General features: G+C 44.0%; 1 protein-coding gene across 1 annotated transcript in view; it reads left to right on the top strand.

The window, feature by feature from the left end:
- LOC115105150 (sickle tail protein homolog) overlaps positions 1-25758 on the top strand; it is a 165480-nt gene that overhangs the window by 72882 nt on the left and 66840 nt on the right. Inside the window, 1 exon segment of the mRNA XM_065007142.1 lies at positions 17335-17627. Coding sequence (XP_064863214.1) covers positions 17335-17627 — 293 coding nt within the window.

A 25758-nucleotide genomic window follows, 5' to 3' on the forward strand; every position in this document is an offset into this window, starting at 1 on the left:
TACACATGCATGCACGTGTTGCCCACACGTGCACACACACAGACACACACCACACACCAAGTGTGTGATTAAAAATCGGATATGCTTGTCCATCCTCCAATAAATAAATTCAAATGGAATGAAATACAAGTGCTTAGCGCCCACTGCCCAGAGTCTCTACTCAGAAGGCCACACTATGTGTGTGTGTGTGTGTGTGTGTGTGTGTGTGTGTGTGTGTGTGTGTGTGTGTGTGTGTGTGTGTGTGTGTGTGTGTGTGTGTGCATGTGTGTGTGTGTGTGTCGTGTCTGTTTGCTGTAGCCCTGTGAGGTAGAGGCCAGAGAGCTGATCTTGGGACATAATCAGCAGCATAGCCTTTGTGGTTACCATGGTTTCCTCTTCCCTGCCTCAGCCTGCGGGAGAGACTTAGGATCTGTGAACCATATTTTAATTAAACCTCCATAAGAGATGGACAGGAAGGGGGCTTAACCGATTTGACACCCCTGCTGTGTCACCCTTCTCTGGGCATGAGAGGAGATATGCCGGAGGATAAATGGTACAGTTTGAGTCCTGCATTTTTAAGGACTAATAAACACCCAATGAGCTGGGAAAAGAGTTGAAGGAGAAGAGTCTGGAAGAGAAATGAGAGAGAGAGAGAGAGAGGAGAGGAGAAGAGGGGTGCTTCTGCTCAGCCCCACTGTCCGTGGTGTGACGGCCCTCCCATCATTACATCACTGACATACCTCAGTACTGATGACATCGCACAACTGGGATGGGGCCTGTGATTGAATGATGTCATCAGGAGCAAATCAGATTGCCCCTATCTCGTGAGGTCCGCTAGCCACTGTTCCCAGAGTTCTGAAACAGTTAGAATCACCCATATTTCTCTCTCTCTCTCTCTCTCTCTCTCTCTCTCTCTCTCTCTCTCTCTCTCTCTCTAACACAAAGCAAGAATCTTAACTTTACCTTGTTTGGTTTGGGTCTTTCTATATCTATATGTTCAAGGCTGAGAAGCCAAAATAATTTAGTCGTTCTATTCCTACACTGTTACGAAAAACTGTAATTTATACGGTAATTTGAGGTATTATCAACAGTAAAACAAAACTCTGAAACACTTTACTACAGCATACTGTAAATGATGGTGCATTGTGGGAAAATTGCTGTTTTTCCATCCCACAGAGTACAGAGCACCATATCTTTGGAGCGCCAAAAACCTTTTGACCACTAGTGGGTTCATGATATTACTGTTGTGCTTTGTAAGAGGCTATATTTGTTGCACCCGTGAGTGAGAATGCTGTACCAATTGAATTCCAATTTTGTTATAGTGCCCCCTCAAATGTACAGATGACATATTGGAGTAGCAGCTAGTCTTAAAACTTAAATGGTTGAGCCATGTGCTTTTGGTCTGTTTTGCCCTGTAGTTGCTGCCAGTTTGGAAGCCTTTAGTAAGGCCTCTTCAAGTGCAAGTGATATAAAACACCAAATATGAATTAATATACTGTCAGCTGACCTGCTTGTACCAATCCCCTGTAATTAAATTAAAATACTGTGAAATACAGACTCCTCCCCTCAATGAATTTCATTCATTCCTCCATTCATTCTTTCTGATTATGGGAGCATTTACAGTACCAGTCAAAATGTGGGACACACCTACTCATTCAAGGGTTTTTCTTTATTTTTGCCAGAGTGTGCAAAGCTGTCATCAAGGAAAAGGGTGGCTACTTTGAAGAATCTCAGATATAAAATATATTTTGATTTGTTCAACACTTTTTGGGTTACTACATGATTCCATATGTGTTATTTCACACTTTGATGTCTTCACTAGTATTCGACAATGTAGAAAATAGTGTAAATAAGCTGCGTTCAAGGGTGACAATGTCATTTAAAACAGACCAACTTCACGAAGAGCTGAGGTAGTCTTATAGCTATGTTTTGAAGCAGCATTTCCCTAATGGGGGCTTGAATTCTTTTGTTGTGGCTTGAGCCTAGACAACATTGTGGATCACAAGAAAACTCTGAAAGATGTCGATGGGTCACAATATAAAACGTTTATGTAACACTTTACAATAAGGTAGCCTTTATTTTAAATTGTTAAGAACGTTTATAGAAAGTCTCTCTCTGACACTCCTATGTCCCTAACACTGGGGGGCGCTACCCACACAGGAGTAACTATTACAGCCAGGCAGAGTAACATCAGTAATTGACACTGCAGCAGTGTGGTTAGACAGAGCCAGCCACTGAGCCATTCACTTTGTCTCAGTCCTCTCCCGCCATACATCACATGATCTCATTCCTGCTTGACTGTGGATTCTGTCTACATCCCAAATGGCACCATATTCCCTATTTAATGGAATAAAGGTAGTGCACTAAACAGGGACTAGGGTGTCATTTGGGACAAAGCCTCTGGCTCCGCTCTGGTGATCCAGTTAAAGTCTGTGGTGACTCTTTCCCTCTCTGGTGGGAACAAAGCTACTTATTCCCTTCACCATTAGACCTCCTCTATCACTTACATAGAGGTTTTATATGGGAGTGGGACTTTTTTCTGTTTCGTGTTGGTAAACTGTTATTGCATGGGCCACCTTTGGGTTTTAGAAGTGACACCAGTTTTGTCACTGTAGCTCACCCACGCTTGCTGTGTAAACTTGGGAAGCAATTCAAGGTGTGGTTCGTTTCTCTGACCTCAGGCTGTTGTTGGTGGAGACTTTCACCCCCAAGCTACAGAACAATGTTTCTGCAGGAGGGGGATTCACTCAGTATGCATGCCCATACATATGCAGAACTTTCAACCTAATAACGCCCTTGTTTTTGAAGCCCATGTCTATTGATGGTTGGGGAATGTAACGTACTAACATGTTTGAACAGTCTGGCCAGTGCTCAGGAATCCCTCCGTCTCTCCTTCACTCCATCACTCTCACTAGAGATGGGCAGCCTGCCACCAAACACACCACCAACCCCTTACTCCTCAATACAACCCATGCCTGGGTGCAGTCACACGCAGTCATGCACGCACGCACGCACGCACGCACGCACGCACGCACGCACGCACACACACACACACACACACACACACACACACACACACAGCAGGTTTCACAAGTAAACAGTGAGACAGAAGCTAGGGTTCTTCATGTGTTGTTCCACCACAGGGTATTTCATAATGCTCTGCCACCTGGTTCATTTCTCTGACCTCATGGCTGTTGTTGGTGGAGACTTTCACCCCCAAGCTACAGAACAATGTCTCTGCAGGAGTGGGATTTACTCCGGATACATGTCCAAACATATGAAGAACCTTCAACTTACTAACGCCCTTGCTTCACAATTCTGATTCCCATTTCGAATCATTGCTTTGGTAGTTGGGGAATTATTTGAATTGTATTTACCTTTACTTATCCAGGAAGTCTAATTGTGTTAACTGGGTTGCATTTACAGACCTTCCTCCGTCCATGTTTGAATAGTCTAGCTGGTGCTCATGAATCCCTCCTTTCCTCCCATGTATACACACACACACACACACACACACACACACACACACACACACACACACACACACACACACATATGCACACGCACACACACACACACAGCATGTTTCACAGATACACATTGAGACAGATGCTCCAGTGTTCTCAGTGCAAGTTGCTCCACCACGGAGTATTTCACAATGCTCTGCCACCTGCATCATTTATCAACTCAACTAGTCCTCATGTCAACACACCTAGCTAGATGACGGTGCCAACACTCCTCTGTGTTTATATCATGGACTGTCCCAGAAGATAACTGGGATACGTAATGCAAATCGCAGTTTAAGTGCACTTTGGTAGTTCTCAAATGTTCTTGAGAGAGAAAGAGACAGACAGGAAAGATAGTACTATGACGGCCTGGAGGACGCAACTGGAGGAAGCGCAGTTAAACCCCTAGGAAGTTCCACATCGATTTGTATCATTTATTTCATATTTGCACTGCACTGCTGGCCCTGTGGGGTTACAGATGAACCTGGGGTTGCAAATGAGGTCTGTGGCCAGCGAAGTCTAGCCTGGCATGTCCAGAGGCAAGGGAGATAGAGGATGGAGGGAGGGAGGGAGGGAGGGAGGGAGGGGGAGGGAAAGAAAGATGGAGAGAGAGTCAGAGAGGAGAGAGGCAGGTGGTGCAGGAAAGAAAAATAAGTAATGAATGTGTGATTGACTGGCTGGCTGGCTGGCAAGTCAGGGCCCTTAAGCTGCTCATCACTATGGAGAGAGCCAATTGCAGCACACTCACTTTTAAATAAACTTGACTGCAAGGACCGTCATATTAAAAGACACACTAAAACAGAACCAGTATGGGAGCTGCATAAACTATGTGCACCACCTACCACAGCTGTATAGATTAGACAAGTTATTGTCTCTTTGTGAGTCTCTCTCTCTCTCTCTCTCTCTCTCTCTCTCTCTCTACCTTTCTCTTTTCCCTGTCTTTGGCACGAGTTTATTCTTATGTGGACAGCTGATCCAGTCTAATGTCCACTGGGCCCGCTCCTGAAATTCAACTTATCCCTGTGACGTGCCTCCTGTCTTTACGACCCTCACAGGTATGACAGAAGGAGAGAGAGGGAGAGAGAGAGAGAAAGAGGGGGGGGTGTAATCACGCGCCTCCTGCCAAAAGATAAGAGGTATGTTATCACCAAGAACAAACACGTCTGCTATACAAAACCTTTTCAGAATGTTATGGTTGTTGACTTAATAGTTCTGGCTCAGCCTCAGTGGACCTCAGGGGGTCTACTTGGCGGCTTGGAAGTGAAGTGTTTTTAGGTCCACGATCTCACTAAATGATTGGCTTCTCTGGGGATATTAGGCTAGCATTACTTGTCAGGCATCAGCGGGGACAAGGAATACAGTACATTGGATTCCATTTGAAATTTGGCGACGTCATAGGCTGCTACTGAGGTTCCTCAACTGTCCAACCACCGAGTCTCAACTGTCACTCAGATGGACTGATAGACAGATCAATGCCATACACTCTCTTCCTGTTTGTTCTCTAGAGGTGTATACAGTATGTGAGCATGCAGTTCCCTGTACTCTAAGCTGTTATTGACTAGTTTGGGATTCATTATTACAGTCTTAAAGGCCCAGTTCAGTCAGAAATGTGATTTGTCTATGTTTTATAAATATTTCCACACTATTAGGTTTTTAATGTAAGAGCTGTTTGAGAAGACTGCCTGAAACGTTGTTTTGGTGGGATGGAGTTTTGGCCTGGCTGGTGACATCACCGGGCATTAAATGAGTTAATAGACCAATAAAAAAGAGAGTTCCAAACCTCTCTGCCAATAACAGCTAATGTTCAGTTTTCCCCTCCCCAGTCAGACCACTCCCATACAGTCCTAGCAGAAGTCTTGCTTGAGAAATTGCTCTTGCTTTGAAGCAATTTTTGTTTCTTTTCGACCATTTTAATTGAAAACAATCACAGTAAGGCACTTAATTGATACCCAGAAATGTTTTCATATTGAGATAAGAATGGCTGCATTGGACCTTTAAGCCTCCCACCATGATGTTCAACTATAACGACTCCTTATTGTATTCGCAGGAGGAAGTCACGGACATGATACGTGCAGTGCGATACGTGCAGAGGAGGGGATAATATCCATTTCATATACAGTAGCACCCGGTGAGGCAACTTCTCTGCTATGTTAGTGGTTGCTCTGGAGGTCTGGAGGCCGGGGCCCAGCCTTGAGTGACTCACAGCCCCAGGAACAACTCTCCTAGCAAGGGGAGGAGAGGGAGAGTCAGGGAAGGAAATCAGGGGAAGAGAGTGAGAGTCACTCCCCACTCTCTCTCTCCTGGCAGGATGTCCCAGTCACATCTGATCTCAGGCGATGCCCCTCTCCTCCTCCTCTCTTCTCTTCTCCTCCTCCTCTCTTCTCTTCTCTTCTCCTCCTCCTCTCTTCTCTTCTGCTCCTCCTCTCCTCAGGATTCCGTGGGCCTGTCTGATGAGAGATAGATGGTGAGCAGGGAGGGAGACCAGCAGATCTCTGGACTGGGCTGTGTTAGGGAGGGCCTGAGGCAAGGTTTGGGTTGGGTTGAGTTAGTCCACCCATGGCTGAGCAGAGAGAATAACAGGCACACACGTGTGCCCGTTTTCAGACTTACGAAAGAGGTGTTCTGAGATTATTACTGAGTGAGGAAGAGCAACAGAAGCACATTGTCCCATTTCAGACCCTCCACACACACATACACACTCTCTCTATCCACTTTTGTCAGGTTTTAACCCATTTTGGTCAGGTTTTAACCCATTTTGGTCAGGTTTTAACCCATTTTTCTACATGACTCCAACTGTATTATTAGATTGTAGCAAACAGCACCCCCTGTGGTAGAACATGTTCATGTGCAGGGACTGGCCCAGTGTTCAAGGGAGTGTATGTCAACTTCATATGTGCAGGAGTAGTGTGAAGTGCCTCTAGATGCTGATCTTGGGTCAGTTTAGCATTTCCCACCACTAATTGTTAAGGTTAGGAGTGAGGGTGGGGAAGCTGATCCATCATCTGCACCGAGGGGAAACCTCACCGTGCATTTGTCACCTGTTAAGTCACCCTCGCATACACACAAATGGAATGATGGATGGATGTTTACTGAAGGAGGGAGGAGGAGGAAGGGAGGAGAAGGGGAGTTGACTGATGTCTCTTGGGTACTCCAACAGCACATTGTGTCAGCATTCAGCAGGCACCGTGGGTTGATGATGTTCAGTGGAGCTGGGCAATAACAGAGAGAGAGCTGTCGGTTGGTTCTATTCCTCCACAAAGCCATCGGGACGCATTCATTAGTACTGACAGAGCCAACATCAGAGCTGTTTTCAGAGCTGTTTGGACTCTCTGTTTGTCAGGAACAGGGAGGATGGGGAGAAAGAGGGAGGGAGGGAGGGAGGGAAAGAGACAGACAGACAGACAGACAGACAGACAGACAGACAGACAGACAGACAGACAGACAGACAGACAGACAGACAGACAGACAGACAGACAGACAGACAGACAGACAGACAGACAGACAGAGACTGAGGGAGGGAGTTGTGGGTGTAGACAAATGAGTTTCTGTTTTTTTAACTACTCTTGTCTCTCTTTCACACACACACAAACACACACACGGTCACACACACACACACACACACACACACACACACACACACACACACACACACACACACACACACACACACACACACACACACACACACAGTCTGGCTATCACAGTGGTCCATATCATATCTAGTTCCTCTCTTTTGGTGCCCGGCCTATCCAGGTTGGCAGACATGTCTCTATCTGTTTATTGAAGACAGGAAACTCTGGTCAGTCAGGTTTGCGTTCTCTCTCTCAGACATCTTAATGCACAATTGCCATAATTAGCCTTCCATTTCGATTGAAGGGCTGAGAGTGTAGACATACACTGAGTGTACAAAACATTAAGAACACCTTCCTAATATTGAGTAGCACACCCGCCTTTGCCCTCAGAACAGCCTCAATTTGTCGGTGCATGGACTCTACAAGGCGTCAAAAGCGTTCCACAGGAATGCTGGCACATGTTGACTCCAATGCTTCCCACAGTTGTGTCAAGTTGGCTGAATTTCCTTTGGGGTGGTGGACCATTCTTGATACACACGGGAAACTGTTGAGCGTTAAAAAAAACAGCAGCATTGCAGTTCTTGACACAAACCGATGAGCCTGGCACCTGCTACAATACTCTGTTTAAAGACACTTAAATCTTGTCTTTCCCATTCACCCTCTGAATGGCACACACGCACAATCCATGTATCAATTGCCTCAAGGCTTGAAATCCTTAGTCAACCCGTCTCCTCCCTTTCATCTACATGGATTGAAGTGGATTTAACAAGTGACATCAATAAGGGATCATAGCTTTCGACTGGATTCACCTGGTCAGTCTATATCACGGAAAGAACCGGTGTCCTTATTGTTTTGTACACTCAGTGTATTTAGTGTAAGTAGTGCAATAATTAGGAAATAGGGTGCTAGAGTAAATGGAGTTTGGGTTGTGGCGGTGGAGACTATGTTTTAATGAAAAGCCCTAGAGGAAGCAGATACAGTCAGAGATGAAATGAGATGAGATGTGGTTATCTGTGTGGTGGAGGTTTGGGATTATACAGCTAGTGAGAGGGAGATGGCACAGCCATACAGACCCCCATCACTGTTTGGTGCAGAGCACAGACTGTCCACTGGGTACCAAAGACACGGGTCACATGAACACTCACTGGGGACAGAGGAAGAGCAAGAGAGGGAGGAAGGAAGTGGGAGACAGAGAGGTGTCAAGGGGGAATAGAGGCAACTCAAGTTAAGTGGCATTTTTAAGGACAGGGAGAAACAGCCATCTGCAAAAATAGTATTCATGTCAACAATCTGGCCTCCCAACAGTTCTGGGTACTTGCGCCATTGATTATTCAAGATGTCTTAGTAGATTGCATAGGGAGGCCCCATGAGACGACATGGGACGATATCAGCTCTTGAGCATTGTACAGTAGCCTCACATAACGTTGTAACAGTGCTGTAACAGCATTATAGATTCAGTCTTAAAGTTAGGAGTGGTTTTAACTTCAGTCTTAAAGTTAGGAGTGGTTTTAATCTTCAGTCTTAAAGTTAGGATTGTTTTTTTCATTTCAGTCTTAAGAGTGGGGAAGGCAAGGAGGATGTTGGTCTGTGAATGAACCAATAGCAGTTCTACTGAGCTCAGTGGGAGGTGCCAACCCCTGGACCCTCTCGAATCTCAACAGAGCAGTGGTGAGTTAGTCTGTCTAGGACTCTAAGTTAAAGTCAGCTCAAATCAAATCAAATCAGTTCCCACGTGATTGGATGACAGGTTTACCAACGAGGTACCAGCTATTTTCTAAACTATTTTGGAAAATTAATATGTGACTGAGTACGTTGCCTATTATGGTGTTATTTTAATATCCCCCCCCCCCCCCCATGACTGTGTATACTGTACATGCTGCAATGAGGGTTAATAAAGTAGATCAACGCCGATGAAACTAGAGACAACAATTCTACATGTTTACATATCCTATCTCCCCTATAGTTTTCGTTTGACTTTGTCCAAGTTATTGCCCTACTACAAATACTCAAGAATGTGTGTGAAAGTTGGAAGTGTCGACATGTACGGAAATCTTTTTTTACGACAGGAACGTGCACAAACTGAAGCAGATACACACAGGGGCCAAGAGTTGAGGGCTCAAACGTTTCCTGTGTGTGTGTGTATCAGATTGTGTGTGTAAAATGTGACCGGGCTGCATTGTGAGAGCATTAATAGGTGCTTTTCATTGAGCTAAAAAAAAAAAAAACAGCATGGAAAAGACCTTGTCGGACAGATCAGCGATCAGCTTCCTCTCAATGTAGAAATCAGCCTCTCTGTACACTGTCAGACGCGGCAGGTGACCTCCAGACTGCCTGTCTCAAATGGCACCCTTAAAAGGGCCCATCAAAAGCTCTGGTCAAAAGTAGTGCACGAGATCAGGAATAGGGTGCGATTTGGGACGCTCCCGTGCACGACCCATCCTGTCCAGAGCAGTGGCAGAACCCTGGCAGGGTGGCAGTGGCCCTTTGACAGGCTGCCCATGGGAAGGAGGCACTGTGATGAGTTCTAGTGAAGGACGTGGCAGGAATCAGACGGTCTAAAACTAGGCGACTGACGAGATTACAAAGAACCTTCATGTGCTCAGAGAGTGAGTCCATTGCGACAAGCAGGGGAGGGAGATATGGATCATGTGGATGTGTCCGTCAGACGGTGGTCTTGAACAGAATGCTCTTCCAAAAGGTGCAGGCAAAAAAACATCCATATACCTTTGGATTGGGTTTCGACAACTGATAGTCCAGATCTTATGCTCAACATTTTCATCTCGTAAGAATGGACATTGTGCATCCCATATCATCAGGGGAGTACAGATTGTCGTCTTCATAGTAATGCCCTATGTGGGCTCTGCTGTTGTAGCACACAGCAGCTCTTTGTTTCATGTTAATGGATAAGTCATACCAGAAGAGTGGGAGTAGTGCCTGATACATTCCTCCATAAATGACTACGGGATGTGTCCCGAATGGCAACCTGTTCCCTATATAGTGCACTATTTTTTTTTTTTGAACTATATTGCGAGTAGATGGTGCCATTTGGGACCATGTATATGGAGCAACTGGAGACGACAAAAGCACGGGTCTATCATTTACTTAACAGTGGCAAATGGGAGAGAGGACATTCTTTAGATACTTGCCTGTCGACACCTCGACACCTTTTTGCCACCTCTGAAGACTTTCTCAGAGTACATGGTCATTTTCCGTCTGGGTGTTCACAATAGGGTCTGTTTGGTTGAGTGAGTGAGTGAGTATAGTGTAGGTTTTCATTGTTTGAAATTGACTGGTTGGGTGGTTTAGGTAATACTGTAGGTACCAACTTACCGTACATGTATACTACAGGGATTCTGGCTAACTGGTTTGTATAATTCGCCACCTTTTGCTGGGTCATTTTCGTTATCTGGCTGTTTGTTCAAAGTATAGAGGGGCAGGTTGGTTGAGTGTCTGGAATTTGAGAAGCAGAAACTAACTGGTTCAGGTACCGACATACCACATACAGTGGGGCAAAAAGGTATTTAGTCAGCCACCAAATGTGCAAGTTCTCTCACTTAAAAAGATGAGAGAGGCCTGTAATTTTCCTCATTGGTACACTTCAACTATGACAGACAAAATGAGGAAAAAAAATCCAGAAAATCACATTGTAGGATTTTTTATGAATTTATTTGCAAGTCCCAAAATGTTGGGTATAGGTTTGCAGTCCTTTATAGCAAACATATATGTTTCAAGTCAACAGTACATTCACACATGTAGACAAATCTAAATATGGACATTCATAATTTTTTTACTTCCATGACCCTTATTGTACTGCTTGAGCAGGTCAGCGTCGTTAGGTTATGCATATGTGTGGCATATGTTACAAAACCATTTTCATGACTGTACTTATGATGGCAGCCGGTCACTTAAAAAGCAGCTGAGCAAAGACAAGTTGAGAGCCTTGTGTGATGAGTATCAACTGGCCATAATCCAGAAGTAGGACACATGCCTGGTTACATCTCTCTTTTGACGAAAGTGGAGCACTATAAAGGGATTAGGGTGCCATTTGGACACAAGGCTGTCACTGTCAGGTTCCCTATGAGATCAGAGGGAATGGTTTAGTAGGAGTCAGCTCATGTAAGAAATACTGTGTTGACAAAGACCAGAGAGGGCCGAGTGTGTGCCTGCTTGTGTGATAGAGAGTGGATCAGACACCTGTTGGGCTGGGGCCCACTCTCTAACTGAACGATGCCAGTAACCTATTTCAGATGGCTATAGAGAGGAGGCAACTTGCACACACATGCAAACTCTCTCTCCCTCTCACGTACACATGCACACATACCCAACCTTACACAAATAAGCAGTCAGTGAGTGGTTGGCCTGAGGCAGAGAAGAGGTGCTTGCTGTCCCTCCTGTGTCCTAGAATGCAGTTTGTTTTCTAAATCCCTACTGGTCGCCCCTGTGGCTCTGGGCGGATCTCTAGGCCCTTTTTTCACGTGAGCCTTGTCTGCAATTTGGAAGTCAACAGTTGCCTGTGTTGTTTTTCTATTTCTCCCGACCCGTTTTCCTCGCTCCCAGTTTGGTGATAAAATGGAAGAAGGGAGAGGTGGACTTGAAGAGATAGGCGAGGAGGATGTATTCTATTCTATTCCAGAATGTTCAAGTCTTGTGGAAGGTAAGGAACCTGAAACTGAGATAGAATTGGCTGATTTAAAGTTTCTTAGTGGTGTTCCGTGTAGATGCAGTAGCTCAGTAATTTGGGAGTTAAAAATAGGCCTGTGAGTACGTCAGCCATGTTGCAACACTCAACTAGAGGAAGGGTAAGGGCGGCGGGATACCCTTTCATTATCCGTCTCGCGGCATGGTTTGCTGGCATGTTCCTACCTACATTACACCCCCATTGACAGTGCTTAACTGATCTGGACAGAGTTTACAGTGAGTTGTGTAGGTGGATATATCCGGGTGAATGCACGTTATCAGTTCTGTTGGTGTTCAAGATTTAATGTCACAAGCACAGTGAAATGCCGTTCTTGCAACCTCTAACCCCAACAACGCAGTAATCAATAACAAAGGAATACAAAAAAATAGCAAGGTAGAATAAAAACACACACTATATAAAAGAAGAACGAGATAAAGTAAGTAAGCATACTATGTGCAGGGTCAATTCCAGCACCATATTTACAATGTGCAGGGATACTGGATCGATAGAGGTAGATACAGTGCCTTCGGACAGTATTCAGACCCGTTGACTTCTTCCACATTTTGTTACGTTACAGCCTTATTCTAAAATGGATTTTTTTTTTTTAACAAATGATGGGGTATTGTGTGTAGATTGACAAGAAAAATAAATGATTTAATCCATTTTAGCATAAGGCTGTAACGTCACAAAATGAAGTCAAGGGGTCTGAATACTTAGTAGCAGCAGCGTATACGAGGATTGTATGTGAGTGGGTGTGTGTAGAGTCAAACTCTTGGATCTCTACTCCAGAGACGACATCTTGTCAACGAAATACAAAAGGTCTCCAAAATACCTCTGTAATGGTTTTCTTTCATCCTTTATCACACATGGTTAATTAAAGTCCAAATAGTTATTGCCATTTCCCTTCCACTGAAGTATTTCCTGCTCATTCAAACAAGAGTTTCGAGTTCAATGAGTCATAATTCGGACGTGACTTTTTTTAGTACGGCACTTACTAACAGAACACTTTAGTGTATTTTTAGACATAGAAATAGTCATGCGTGTTAGCAAATGACGAAGTAAGTGGTCACACTGGGTGACCAGTAATTGACAGACCAAAACACCATGCGATAGGAAACACTACTGTGTGGGAGCGAAGCAGAGCGGACTGAAACGCAACGCTGGAACCCGAAAGTCGTGTTACACCCCATGTGCTTTTGTTTGGTGAGGGAGGGAACATAACACAGCAATGAGGATATGCCATGGCTGGATGCTTTTCACACGACTGCCGTTGAGCTTGGCGATGGTGCTGTAGGTGTTATGGAGAGAGTGCATCTTGTAGACGTTTCTCTTTTGCATTCCCGACACTCACGACTTTCTGTTACCACCGCCAGTGTGTCTTGTGAGAAGCCTCGTCTCTTCATTGCCTGCGCTGGTATGGCCTCGTTGTAAAAGCCTGAGGAATCTCCCATTTCAAGACTCTGTGAACAGATGTACAGAAAATAATGGTTTTGCTTGTTTCCCCCCAATCGGGCTGATCAAGCACCCCTTGACAATGATTTTTAAGAATTTCCTAATTGAAAAAATAATAATGTCATATGACGGCCAATCTAGGATTCAAACAACAACACCCTGCCGCTTTGATTGTCATGTACCAATTCCCAGATTGCCCCGTTGAACCGAAGCAGTGAAAAATGTCTGTTGAAAATGCCCTTTCTAATCTCCTCTGCTGTGTGCTTGACCTAGAAAGAGACGAATCCTGAGGTAACCTCCCTAGCCATAGCCAGGCCCATATGTTTCCCCATTAGCCTTTGACAAGTACACATTATGGCTGTACCTGCAGTCTCGAGGAACAAGCCAACAGATCACCGTGCTTTATTACTCCCGCCCTGTGTTTTCACACTCCGCCGCTCCTCTCGTCCTCTCTTATCCTCCACGCCCCGGCCCTACAGAGAACCAACAGCCTGGAAGAATTACAGCGGGTGGGGGGGGAGTCTGTGTCAGCACACGGCCCCATGGGATAGCTCTCAGTCTCACAGCAAGCCCCTCATTGTCACACACACACACTGGATGCATCCCAAATGGCATATTCCCTATATAGCACACTGTAGTAGTGAAATAGTCATCGAAAGTAGTGATTTGGAGTGTTATGGCCCAGTCCCAAGGAACAGGGGATTTATAACAAGATAGAGTGTTTAGAGCGTGAACTAAAGGAAATGTTTCTCATTCTCTCTTTGGTGATGCTCCAGAGCTTTTGTATAATTTCAGTCAGTATATAATTGTGCACAATTATATACTACAACATCCTTGCAATGCATTTTTTTTAATTGCAATTCGTATGATATTTTACGAATTCAATTTGTACAATATGTTACGAATTTGTAAGGGTTTAAGATCCCAGGATGCCTCTTTATGATTGAATATCATGTTGATATATTGGGTAGTTAACAGTATGTTGATGTGTTAAAATGAAGTTGAATGGTTTTCAATATTTATGTTTTTAACTAGACATGTGGTTTCGGTTTTTCCTGGAAGTTCATGATGTATCAAAGTTCACAGTTGAGAGGAAGACAGGACATCCCTTTAGAGAATGGTGTTATTCCAAGTCAAGATGGCTGCCGTTTTTTAAACATCCTAATGTGCTACTGGAAGGAACAACATTTCCTCCTGAAAATATTGACTTTGACGAATGTCTGTATTCAGTGACTTCTGTTCACTGTGGTGATTCCATTTCCCATTTCTCTGGATAACGTTCTGTCACTCTCCTAGACATATTTTGAATATTTGCCCAGGCTTTTGAAAGTGGGGAGAGTTTAAAGTGAACAGCTGCTTCAGTTTGATGTTTTCATCACTGATATTGTTTCTGTCACATGAAATCTGGAGTTCCCGATCACTGAAATAAGCAACAACATGACTATGTGATGAGATGGGGGGGGTTGCATCCTGAATGGTATCCTATTTCCTTTATAGTGCACTACTTTGGACCAGGGTTGGGCACTATATAGGGAATAGCGTGTGATTTGGGACACTCCTGGGGACTAGTCTGCAGTACTGGATGCTTCCTATCCTGGAAGATATCAATATCCCACTTTATGATTTTATGATAATTCATGCAATGAAACTTTGAAAGGTTGTTTCCTGTGGCTAGATTTATTGAAAATTCCCAACAGATAACAGAACAATGCTTCACATACTTTTCTTGGATGCTTAGTTCTCTGGTGATGCTGTCATCGAGTAGAGAACCGACAATCTTTTCAGCTTGAGCCCCAGATGGACCCGTGTATACTGAACAAGAGCGGTTGGCTATGTCAGTACATGTCCATTCGGGACATGTATCATCCGAGGGTGAATATTCTGCAAATATTTTTTCCTTTGCCCCAGGCAAGCTCAGTCAAATGGCAGATAAAGCATTTGGACTAATTTCAAATAGTAATTGAACCCAGGTCTGATCTGTAGATACATCATTTTTGGTCTAGAGCCAGGATCAGTGTCCTCCCCCGGCGGGACGGTTGAGCTAATGTGTGCGAATGTGATTAGCATGACGTTGTAAGTAACAAAAAAAAATTCCCAGGACATAGACATGTCTTATATGGGCAGAAATCTTTAATTCTTCCTAATCTAACTGCACTGTCCAATTTACAGTGGCGACTACAGTGAAAAAATACCATGCTACTGTTTGAGGAGAGTGCACAACAAAAACATTTTATCACGGCAACTGGTTTGATACATTTACCTCTGAAGGTAAATAATGTACTTACATTCAGTAATCTTGCTCTGATTTGTCATCCTGAGGGTCCCAGAGATAAAATGGAGCATAGTTTTGTTTGATAAAATTCATTTTTATATTTAAATGTAGGAACTGGGTTCTACAGTTTGAACCTCTGCAGTTTGAACCCCTCCCAGCCTGGCTGGTCCACTGGTGTTTAGGGATTAGGTCTCTAACTTAGACTATAGTTTTATAGTCATGTGTATGCCCTAAAGGTTTGTCAAATGCACCCAAGGACGCACGCACACACACACACACACACACACACACACACACACACACACACACACACACACACACACACACACACACACACACACACACACACACACACACACTGTGAGAATAAACAGTAAAATAATACTGTCCCAGTTTGTATAAAATAAAAACAAAAGGCAAACTACTTCCAAAACGATGCTACTAAAACTACTAAAACTCTACTAAAACTATGTGCTCAGATGCATATGATTTCCAGTGGATCAACATTGCTGCTCAGGGGTTGAGAAGAGCTGAAGGATGGGACTAAAAACAAACAAAAGATAACTATTGTAAACTATACTGTGTCCGTAAAATGTATATAGTATGTACAGTGCATTTACATTTACATTTAAGTCATTTAGCAGACGCTCTTATCCAGAGCGACTTACAAATTGGTGCATTCACCTTATGACATCCAGTGGAGCAGCCACTTTACAATAGTGCATCTAAATCTTTTAAGGGGGGTGAGAAGGATTACTTTATCCTATCCTAGGTATTCCTTAAAGAGGTGGGGTTTCAGGTGTCTCCGGAAGGTGGTGATTGACTCCGCTGTCCTGGCGTCGTGAGGGAGTTTGTTCCACCATTGGGGGGCCAGAGCAGCTAACAGTTTTGACTGGGCTGAGCGGGAACTGTACTTCCTCAGTGGTAGGGAGGCGAGCAGGCCAGAGGTGGATGAACGCAGTGCCCTTGTTTGGGTGTAGGGCCTGATCAGAGCCTGGAGGTACTGAGGTGCCGTTCCCCTCACAGCTCCGTAGGCAAGCACCATGGTCTTGTAGCGGATGCGAGCTTCAACTGGAAGCCAGTGGAGAGAGCGGAGGAGCGGGGTGACGTGAGAGAACTTGGGAAGGTTGAACACCAGACGGGCTGCGGCGTTCTGGATGAGTTGTAGGGGTTTAATGGCACAGGCAGGGAGCCCAGCCAACAGCGAGTTGCAGTAATCCAGACGGGAGATGACAAGTGCCTGGATTAGGACCTGCGCCGCTTCCTGTGTGAGGCAGGGTCGTACTCTGCGGATGTTGTAGAGCATGAACCTACAGGAACGGGCCACCGCCTTGATGTTAGTTGAGAACGACAGGGTGTTGTCCAGGATCACGCCAAGGTTCTTAGCGCTCTGGGAGGAGGACACAGTGGAGTTGTCAACCGTGATGGCGAGATCATGGAACGGGCAGTCCTTCCCCGGGAGGAAGAGCAGCTCCGTCTTGCCGAGGTTCAGCTTGAGGTGGTGATGCGTCATCCACACTGATATGTCTGCCAGTGCGTTCGGAAAGTTTTTAGACCCCTTGACTTTTTCAACATTTTGTTAAGTTACAGCCTTATTCTAAGATATATTACATAGTTCTTTTTCCCTCATCAATTTACACACAATGCCCCATAATGACAAAGCAACATTTTCAAAATTTATATTTAGCAAATGTATAAAAAATAACACATTTGTTTTTTCCTGCATAGTACATTCTTCGGCGCCACTTCCCTGCCCACTGCCACACCCACCTCCTAAGCCCCTTTTTGGCCCAGGAGAAACCATGCACCCACACACCGTAAGAATAGTGCCACAGTACCCGTATGTTGACCCAGCCTCTCTCCCTCTCTCTCCAGAGCAAACCAAAAGCAACCTAAAGGTGACCTCCCCGGAGGACTCCGAGCACCTGAGCAGGAGGCAGGGCCCCCCGAATGGGACCCCCACCCGGGCCCAGGACCCCAAAAGTAACAGCAGCCGCAACGTCCCCCGCAGGCACACGTTAGGGGGGGCACGCAGCTCCCGAGAGATCCTGGCCATGCAGCCCTCGGACATGGACAAGAAGAGGGAGGCCTTCCTGGAGCACCTGAAGCAGAAATACCCTCACCACGCCTCGGCCATCATGGGCCACCAGGAGAGGCTCCGGGAACAGGTTAGTGACGAACAGGTTAGTGACAGTGGAGATATTTCATTACTTATTTTTTACTTGCGTTTCCTACTGGCGGTCTAAGCCACCGCCACCAGAATACATGTACCAGTGAAAGCGTGGGACCGAATCCGACCCACTGCTATTCTAGCACACCCTCTCTCATCTCTTCCTACCTTTACTGCCAGTCTTTCACTTGGGCTCTATTGTGACACTTTCCCTAGTTAATCAATTTCTTTCGTCCAAATTATCAATGAATGTGAGACTACTCTTTTACACCTGGGGTGTTACAAGTGATTTGTATTTGTCTTGTTTGGGTCAGGTGACAGTCCAATTGCAACACTATTTCTCCCTGTTTTGCCACAAGTCCATTCGATAAATCATGTTGTCACCTTTTCTTCTCCTTAGTCTGCTCCAAAATTCTTGTTCTTTTGTATTTTGTCTTGTGCAGAAGTGGTAAACATTAGGCTCCGTACTGTGTCGGTTTCCCGGACACAGATTAAAGCTAGTCTTGGACAAAGAAACATGGTCAATTAATCTCTATCTGGGAAACTGGCCCCCAGTGTTCACATTCAATATTTCACAAACGCTACAAACTTTGCATCTACCATTAGCTTCTTATTGCATGTTGGTCATTCATTAATAATGACCGCTTAATAACCATAGATTCATCATCAGAATCCTCTGCTCACACACAAAGAGTGAGAGTCTTTAGACCAGGTGTGGTAGCCCTTTGGGACTCCGACTGAGAGTCTTTAGACGGCTCCCTGTTTCATCTATTGCTGCTCATTGGACCCTATGATCACTCTGCAACACAGCTGATGCCTCATTTTGTTTATCTGTCGGCCCCAACCTCAAACTCAGGCCCTGTGTTTAGCTAACTGAACTCTCTGCCCATTCATTCACATTTACCCGTTGTTGTTGTCTTAGCTGTTTACCCGTTGTTGTCTCACCTGTTGTTGTCTGAGCTCTCCCAATCAACACTTGTGATTGCTTTATGCCTCTCTCTAATGTCAATATGCCTTGTATACTGTTGTTTAGGGCAGCTCCCATTGTTTTATTTTACTGCAGAGCCCCTAGTCCTGCTCAACATGCCTCAGATAGCTCCCTTGTCCCCCACACATGCGGAGACTGCACCTAGCTTAACTGGCGCCTCCAGAGGAGCAACCTCTCTCATCATCACTCAATGCCTAGGTTTACCCACACTGTACTCACACCCTACAATACCCTTGTCTGTGCACTATGCCCTGAATCTATCCTACCACACCCAGAAATCTGCTCCTTTTATTCTCTGTTCCCAACGCACTAGACAACCAGTTCTTATAGCCTTCAGCCGTACTCTCATCCTACTCTGTTCCTCTGGTGATGTAGAGGTTAACCCAGGCCCTGCAGCCCCCAGCACCACTCCCATTGCCCAGGCGCTCTCATGTGTTGACTTCTGCAACCGTAAAAGCCTTGGTTTCATGCATGTTAACTTCAGAAGCCTCCTCCCTAAGATTGCTTTATCCACTGCTTTAGCACACTCCGCCAACCCTGATGTCCTAGCCATGTCTGAACCCTGGCTTAGGAAGGCCACCAACAATTCTGAAATTTCCATCCCCAATTACAACATTTTCCATCAAGACAGAACTGCTAAAGGGGGTGGAATGCAAATCTACTGTAGAGATAGCCTGCAGAGTTTGTCATACTATCCAGGTCTATGCCCAAACAGTTTGAGCTTCTACTTTTAATGATCCATCTCTCCAGAAATAAGTCCCTCACTGTTGCCGCTTGTTATAGACCCCCCTCAGCTCCCAGCTGTGCCCTGGACACCATATGTGAATTGATAGCCCCCCATCTATCGTCAGAGTTTGTACTGCTCGGTGACCTAAATTGGGATATGCTTAACACCTCGGCTGTCCTACAATCTAAGCTAGATGCCCTCAAATATCACACAAATGATCAAGGAACCTACCAGGTACAACCCCAAATCCATAAACATAGGCACCCTCATAGATATCATATTGCCCTCTAAATACACCTCTGCTGTTTTCAACCAGGATCTCAGCAATCACTGCCTCATTGCCTGCGACCACCCCTCATCACTGTCAAACGCTCCCTTAAACACTTCTGTGAGCAGGCCTTTCTAATCGACCTGGCCCGGGTATCCTGGAAGGATATTGACCTCATCCCATCAGTAGAGGATGCCTGGTTGTTCTTTGAAAGTGCTTTCCGCACCATCTTAAATAAGCAAGCCCCTTTCAAAGAATGTAGAGCTAGCCCTTGGTTCACTCCAGACTTGACTGCTCTTGACCAGCACAAAAACACCCTGTGGCGTACTGCACTAGCATTGAATAGTCCCCGTGATATGCAACTTTTCAGGGAAGTCGGCAACCAATACACACAGTTAGGAAAGCAAAGGTTAGCTTTTTCAAACAGAAATTTGCATCCTGCAGCACTAATTCCAAAAGGTTTTGGGACACTTATTCTCCATGGAGTTTACAGATTATCTCCTCCCAGTTGCACACTGCACTAAGACTAGGAAACACTGTCACCACTGATAAATCCACGATAATCAAGAATTTCAATAAGCATTTCTCTACGGCTGAGAGTGTGGTAGCCTTTTGGGACTCAGACTGAGAGTCTTTAGACCAGGTGTGGGAGCCCTTTCCTGCTGTCATTGACCAAAAGCACACTCTTTAGACTCATGGGTGGAATAGTATTCATATTTGTCATAATTCCATAATTCAATAAATTTTTTTCTATGTCAATTATCTTTTTTCTTTAAAAGAAAACACATTTTCAGGCTTCTGTGATGTATAATCAAATAAAATACACAAATAAAAAGAAGTGTAATATTGGGATGCAAACTCAAAACTGAATAGATTTCAATTCTACATCTGACAATGTACAGGTGTCTTCTTTTTTAAGCCCATAACCATGTGTGTCAGGTTACTACTTTTGTTTCAAAGTCGATTTGTTTAAGACTACCAAGAAACACTCTGTGGGACCCTGATTCAGCCCACTGCAGTAAAAGGTTCAACATTTTACCCGCAAGCTCATTCAATATGGCCTGCGGGGTGTTTGAGTAAAATAAAAAGTGTATACAGTATATATATATTAGTGATGGGGGAAATATCGATACAGTTACATATCAGAATATTATTTTTGGCAATCTATTGTACTGTATCGTTTAGACAATATCACAACATTATTTTATGCGCTAGTTGGCTGTACATGCACCAAAACTCGAGTATCTTTCCTGCATAGCTTGTTCTCCATCTTCTTTTAAAATAGGGAGCCATATTTGTTTCCAGTACTTTTATTTCTCATGGCTCACTCTTGTCCCTCTGCTGCAGACATACTGTATGGTGAGCAATATGTTTGGACCATGGGAATCTCAATAAAATCACAGTATTGAATCGCAATACATAATATATAGACTCGTGAGAATCGCAATACATATCGTATCAGCATCTAAGTATCGTGATCATTTTGTGCTTTTTGGCCTAAATACAAAGCCCTATGTTTGGAGCAAATCCAACACAGCACATAACTGAGTAACTGCCTCCTAATTTTCAAACATCATGTTATGGGTATGCTTGACATCGGCACATACTGGGGAGTTTTTCGGGATAAAAAAGAAACGGAATAGGGCTAAGCACAGGTAAAATCCTAGAGCAAAACCAAAATCAGTGTGCTTTACACCAGACACTGGCAGAGGAATTCACCCTTCAGCCGGACAATAAACACAAGGCCAAACCTACACTGGAGTTGCTTACCAAGAAGACAGTGGATGTTCCTTACCAACTTACTTTAAAAAATAAATAAAAATCTGCTTGAAATACTATGGCAAGACTTGAAAATTGCTGTCTAGCTATGACCCCCAACATCTTGACAGAGCTTATAGAGTTTTTAAAATAATAGTAGGCAACTATTACACAATCCAGGTGTGCAAAGCTCTTAAGAGACTTACCCAAGAAGGCTTACAGCTGTAATCGCTACCAAAGGTGTTTCTAACATGTATGGACTCAATTCGAATCCCACTTTGTAACACTTTGTAATGAAATGTGAAGAAATCCAAGGAGTCTGAATACTTTAGCAAGGCACTGTATAGTATCAAAAATTCCAAACGCGGTGGATAGGGGAAAATGTTTTGCACATTTCACGGCGAGCAAATATATGACATTTTAAGTGCGTCCCTCCAGACCTCAGTGATGACCGAATGCAGTTTGACATCCTGTCACGTTCTGACCTTAGTTCTGTTATTATATCTTTGTTTTAGTAGGGTCAGGACGTGAGTTGGGTGGGTTGTCTATGTTCGTTTTTATATCGTTTGGGATTTCTGTGTTTCCGCATAGTATGGTTCTCAATCGGAGGCAGCTGCGAATCGTTGTCCCTGATTGAGAAACATACTTAGGTAGCCTGGTTTCACTTTTGAGTTGTGGGTGTTTATTTTCTGTTTAGTGTTGTACCTTACAGGACTGTTCGTTGGTTGTTTATTGTTTTGTTTTCAGTGTTCATTAAAATATTTAAAATATGAACACTTACCACGCTGCGCATTGGTCCTCCTCTCTTTCGCTCGACGAAGAACGTTACACATCCCTGCTTTAGACAATGAAGAATGTATGTTGCCGTATCACCCTTGGGGCAACTTGGCTGAGCAGAAGAAGGTTTGGGAGAAGGAGCAGTAGAACCTCAGACCTTTGGTTCACCTGGCCTCTCTGTTTGTGGTTCAGATGAGACAAAGGGGCATGGTCACCTGGCTTTATAGTCAAAACAATAGAGATAAATGTGAGCCGGGTACTAAGTCATAAGGGTGTACTGGCTGTGCGTGTATGTGTGTGTGTGCATGCGAATTGGTATGCATTCTGCATTTTCTGCCCATTATGATTGATTACCCATGAATAAGATTTTATGAGACAGCAATCATTGCAATTCAAGACAACAACCTCAACAATTTGAGCAGCAATGTTCATTTTTTTTTTGGGGGGGCAGCTTTAATATTGGAGATAGATTGTAGCTTCCATCAATGTAGTTGTCTGCATCACTTCCAATCCTCCATATATTGTTTTGTAAGTACAGTACCAGTCAAAAGTTTGGACATACCTACTCATTTAAGGGTTTTTCTTTAATTTTACTATTTTCTACATTGTAGAATAATAGTGAAGACATGAAGACAAAACTATGAAATAACACATATGGAATCATGTAGTAACCAAAAAAGTGTTAAAACAAATCAAAATATATTTTAGATTATTCAAATTAGCCACCCTTTGCTTTGATGACAGCTTTGCACACTCTTGGCATTTTCTCAACCAGCATCACATGGAATACTTTTCCAACCGTCTTGAAGGTGTTCCCACATATGCTGAGCACTTGTTGACTGCATTTCCTTCACTCTGAGCTTCAACTCATCCCAAACCATCTCAATTGGGTTGAGGTCGGGTGATTGTGAAGGCCAGGTCATTTGATGCAGCACTCCATCACTTTCCTTCTTGATCAAATAGCCCTTACACAGCCTGGAGGTGTGTTAGGTCATTGTCCTCTTGAAAAACAAATGATAGTCCCACTAAGTGCAAACCAGATGGGATGGTGTATCGCTGCAGAATGCTGTGGTAGCCATGCTGGTTAAGTGTGCCTTGAATTATAAATAAATCCCTGACAGTCACCAGCAAAGCACCCCCACACCATCTCCTCCATGCTTCACAGTTGGAAACACATGCAGAGATCATCCGTTCACCTACTCTGCATCTCACAAAGACACGGCGGCTGCAACCAAAAATCGCAAATTTGGACTCATCAGACCAAAGGACAAATTTCCACCGGTCTAATGTCCATTGAACTACAGTTTCTTGGCCCAAGCAAGTCTTTTCTTATTATTGGTGTCCCTTGATAGTGGTTGCTTTGCAGCAATTCGACCATTAAGGCCTGATTCACGCAGTCTCCTCTGAACAGTTGATGTTGAGATGTGTCTGTTACTTGAACTCTGTGAAGCATTTGTTTGGGCTGCCATTTCTGAGGCTGGTTACTCTAATGAACTTATCCTCTGCAGCAGAGGTAACTCTGGGTCTTCCTTTTCTGTGGCGGTCCTCATGAGAGCCAGTTTCATCATAACGCTTGATGGTTTTTGCGACTGCACAAATACATTTTTAAAGTTCTTGAAATGTTCTGGATTGACTGACCTTCATGTCTTAAAGTAATGATGGACTGTCGTTTCTCTTTTCTTTTTCTTTTTTATTAAACCTTTATTTAACTAGGAAAGTCAGTAGAGAGCAAATTCTTATTTACAATGACAGCCTACCCCGGCCAAACACTGACCCAGGCGATGCTGGACCAATTGTGTGCCACCCTATGGGACTTCCAGTCACGGCCAGTTGTGATACAGCCTGGAATCGAACCAGTAGTGACACCTCAAGCACTGAGATGCAGTGCCTTAGTCCGCTGCGTCACTCGGGAGCTGTTCTTGCCATAATATGGACTTGGTCTTTTACCAAATAGGGCTATCTTCCGTATACCACCCCTACCTTGTCAAAACACAACTGATTGGCCCAAACACATTAAGAAGGAAAGAAATTCCACAAATGAACTTTTTTTAAAGCACACCTGTAAACTGAAATGAAACTCATGAAGCTGTTTGAGAGAATGCCAAGCTGTCATCAAGGCACAAGGTGGCTACTTTGAAGAAATTCAAATAGAAAATAAATTTGGATTTGTTTAACACTTTTTTGGTTACTACATGATTCCATATGTGTTATTTCATAGTTTTTCCTCACTATAATTCTACAATGTAGAAAATAATACATATCAAGAAAAACCCTTGAATGAGTAAGTTTCTCCAAACTTTTGACTGGTACTGTATAGATAATATATATACTGTATATATTTTTAAATATATTTTCCTTTATTATTTTCCCCTAACTCTACCATCCCTCCCCTAATTGGAGTAAACTAATGGACAACAACTCTTGGGCTTCTACTTCCAGCTTATACAGTGCATTCGGGAAATATTCAAACCCCTTGACTTGTTACGTTACAGCCTTATTCTAAAATATATTAAGTACATGTTTTTCCTAATCGATCTACACACAATATCCCATAATGACAAAGGGAAAACAGGTTTTAAGAAGTGTTAGCCCAAGGTGCCCAAGAAACCGATGGTCACTCTGACAGAGATCCAAAGTTCCTCTGCAGAGATGGGAAACCTTCCAGAAGGACAACCATCTCTGCAGCACTCCAACATTCAGGCCTTTATGGTAGAGTGGCCAGATGGAAGCCACTCCTCAGTAAAAGGCACACGGCAGCCTGCTTGGAGTTGGCCAAAAGGCACCAAAAGACTCTCAGACCATGAGAAACAAGATTCTCTGGTCTGATGAAACCAAGATTGAACTCTGAATTCCAAGCGTCACGTCTGGAGGAAACCTTGCGCCATCCCTATGGTGAATTATGGTGGTGGCAGCATGTTGTGGGGATGTTTTTCAGTGGCAGGGACTGGGAGACTTGTCAGGATCGAGGGAACGATGAATGTAGCAAAGTACAGAGAGCTCCTTGATGAAAACCTGCTCCAGAGCGCTCAGGACCTCAGACTGGGGTGAAGGTTCACCTTCCAACAGGACAACAACCCTAAGCACACAGCTAAGACAACGCAGGAGTGGCTTTGGGACAAGTCTCTGAATGTCCTTGATTGGCCCAGCCAGAGCCCGGACTTGAACCCAATCGAACATCTCTGGAGAGACCTGAAAATAGCTTTGCAGCGACGCTTACCATCCAACCTGACAGAGCTTCAGAGGATCTGCAGAGACGAATGAGAGAAACTCCCCAAATACATGTGTGCCAAGCTTGTAGCATCATACCCAAGACGACTCGACACTGCCAAAGGTGCTTCAACAAAGTACTGAGTAAAGGCAATGAATACTTATGTAAATGTGATATCTGTTTTTTATTTTTAATAAATTTGCAAACATTTCTAACAACCTGGTTTTGCTTTGTCATGATGGGGTATTGTGCGTAAATTGAAGGGGGGACAATTTTAGAATAAGGCTGTAATTTAACAAAATGTGGAAAAAGTCATGGGGTCTGAATCCTTTCCGAATGAACTGTACATACTATATACATTTGACATTTTACGGACACAGTATAGTTTACAATAGTTATATTT

The sequence above is a fragment of the Oncorhynchus nerka genome, linkage group LG22, assembly GCF_034236695.1.
Source record: "Oncorhynchus nerka isolate Pitt River linkage group LG22, Oner_Uvic_2.0, whole genome shotgun sequence".
In the NCBI taxonomy this organism is placed as follows: domain Eukaryota; kingdom Metazoa; phylum Chordata; class Actinopteri; order Salmoniformes; family Salmonidae; genus Oncorhynchus; species Oncorhynchus nerka.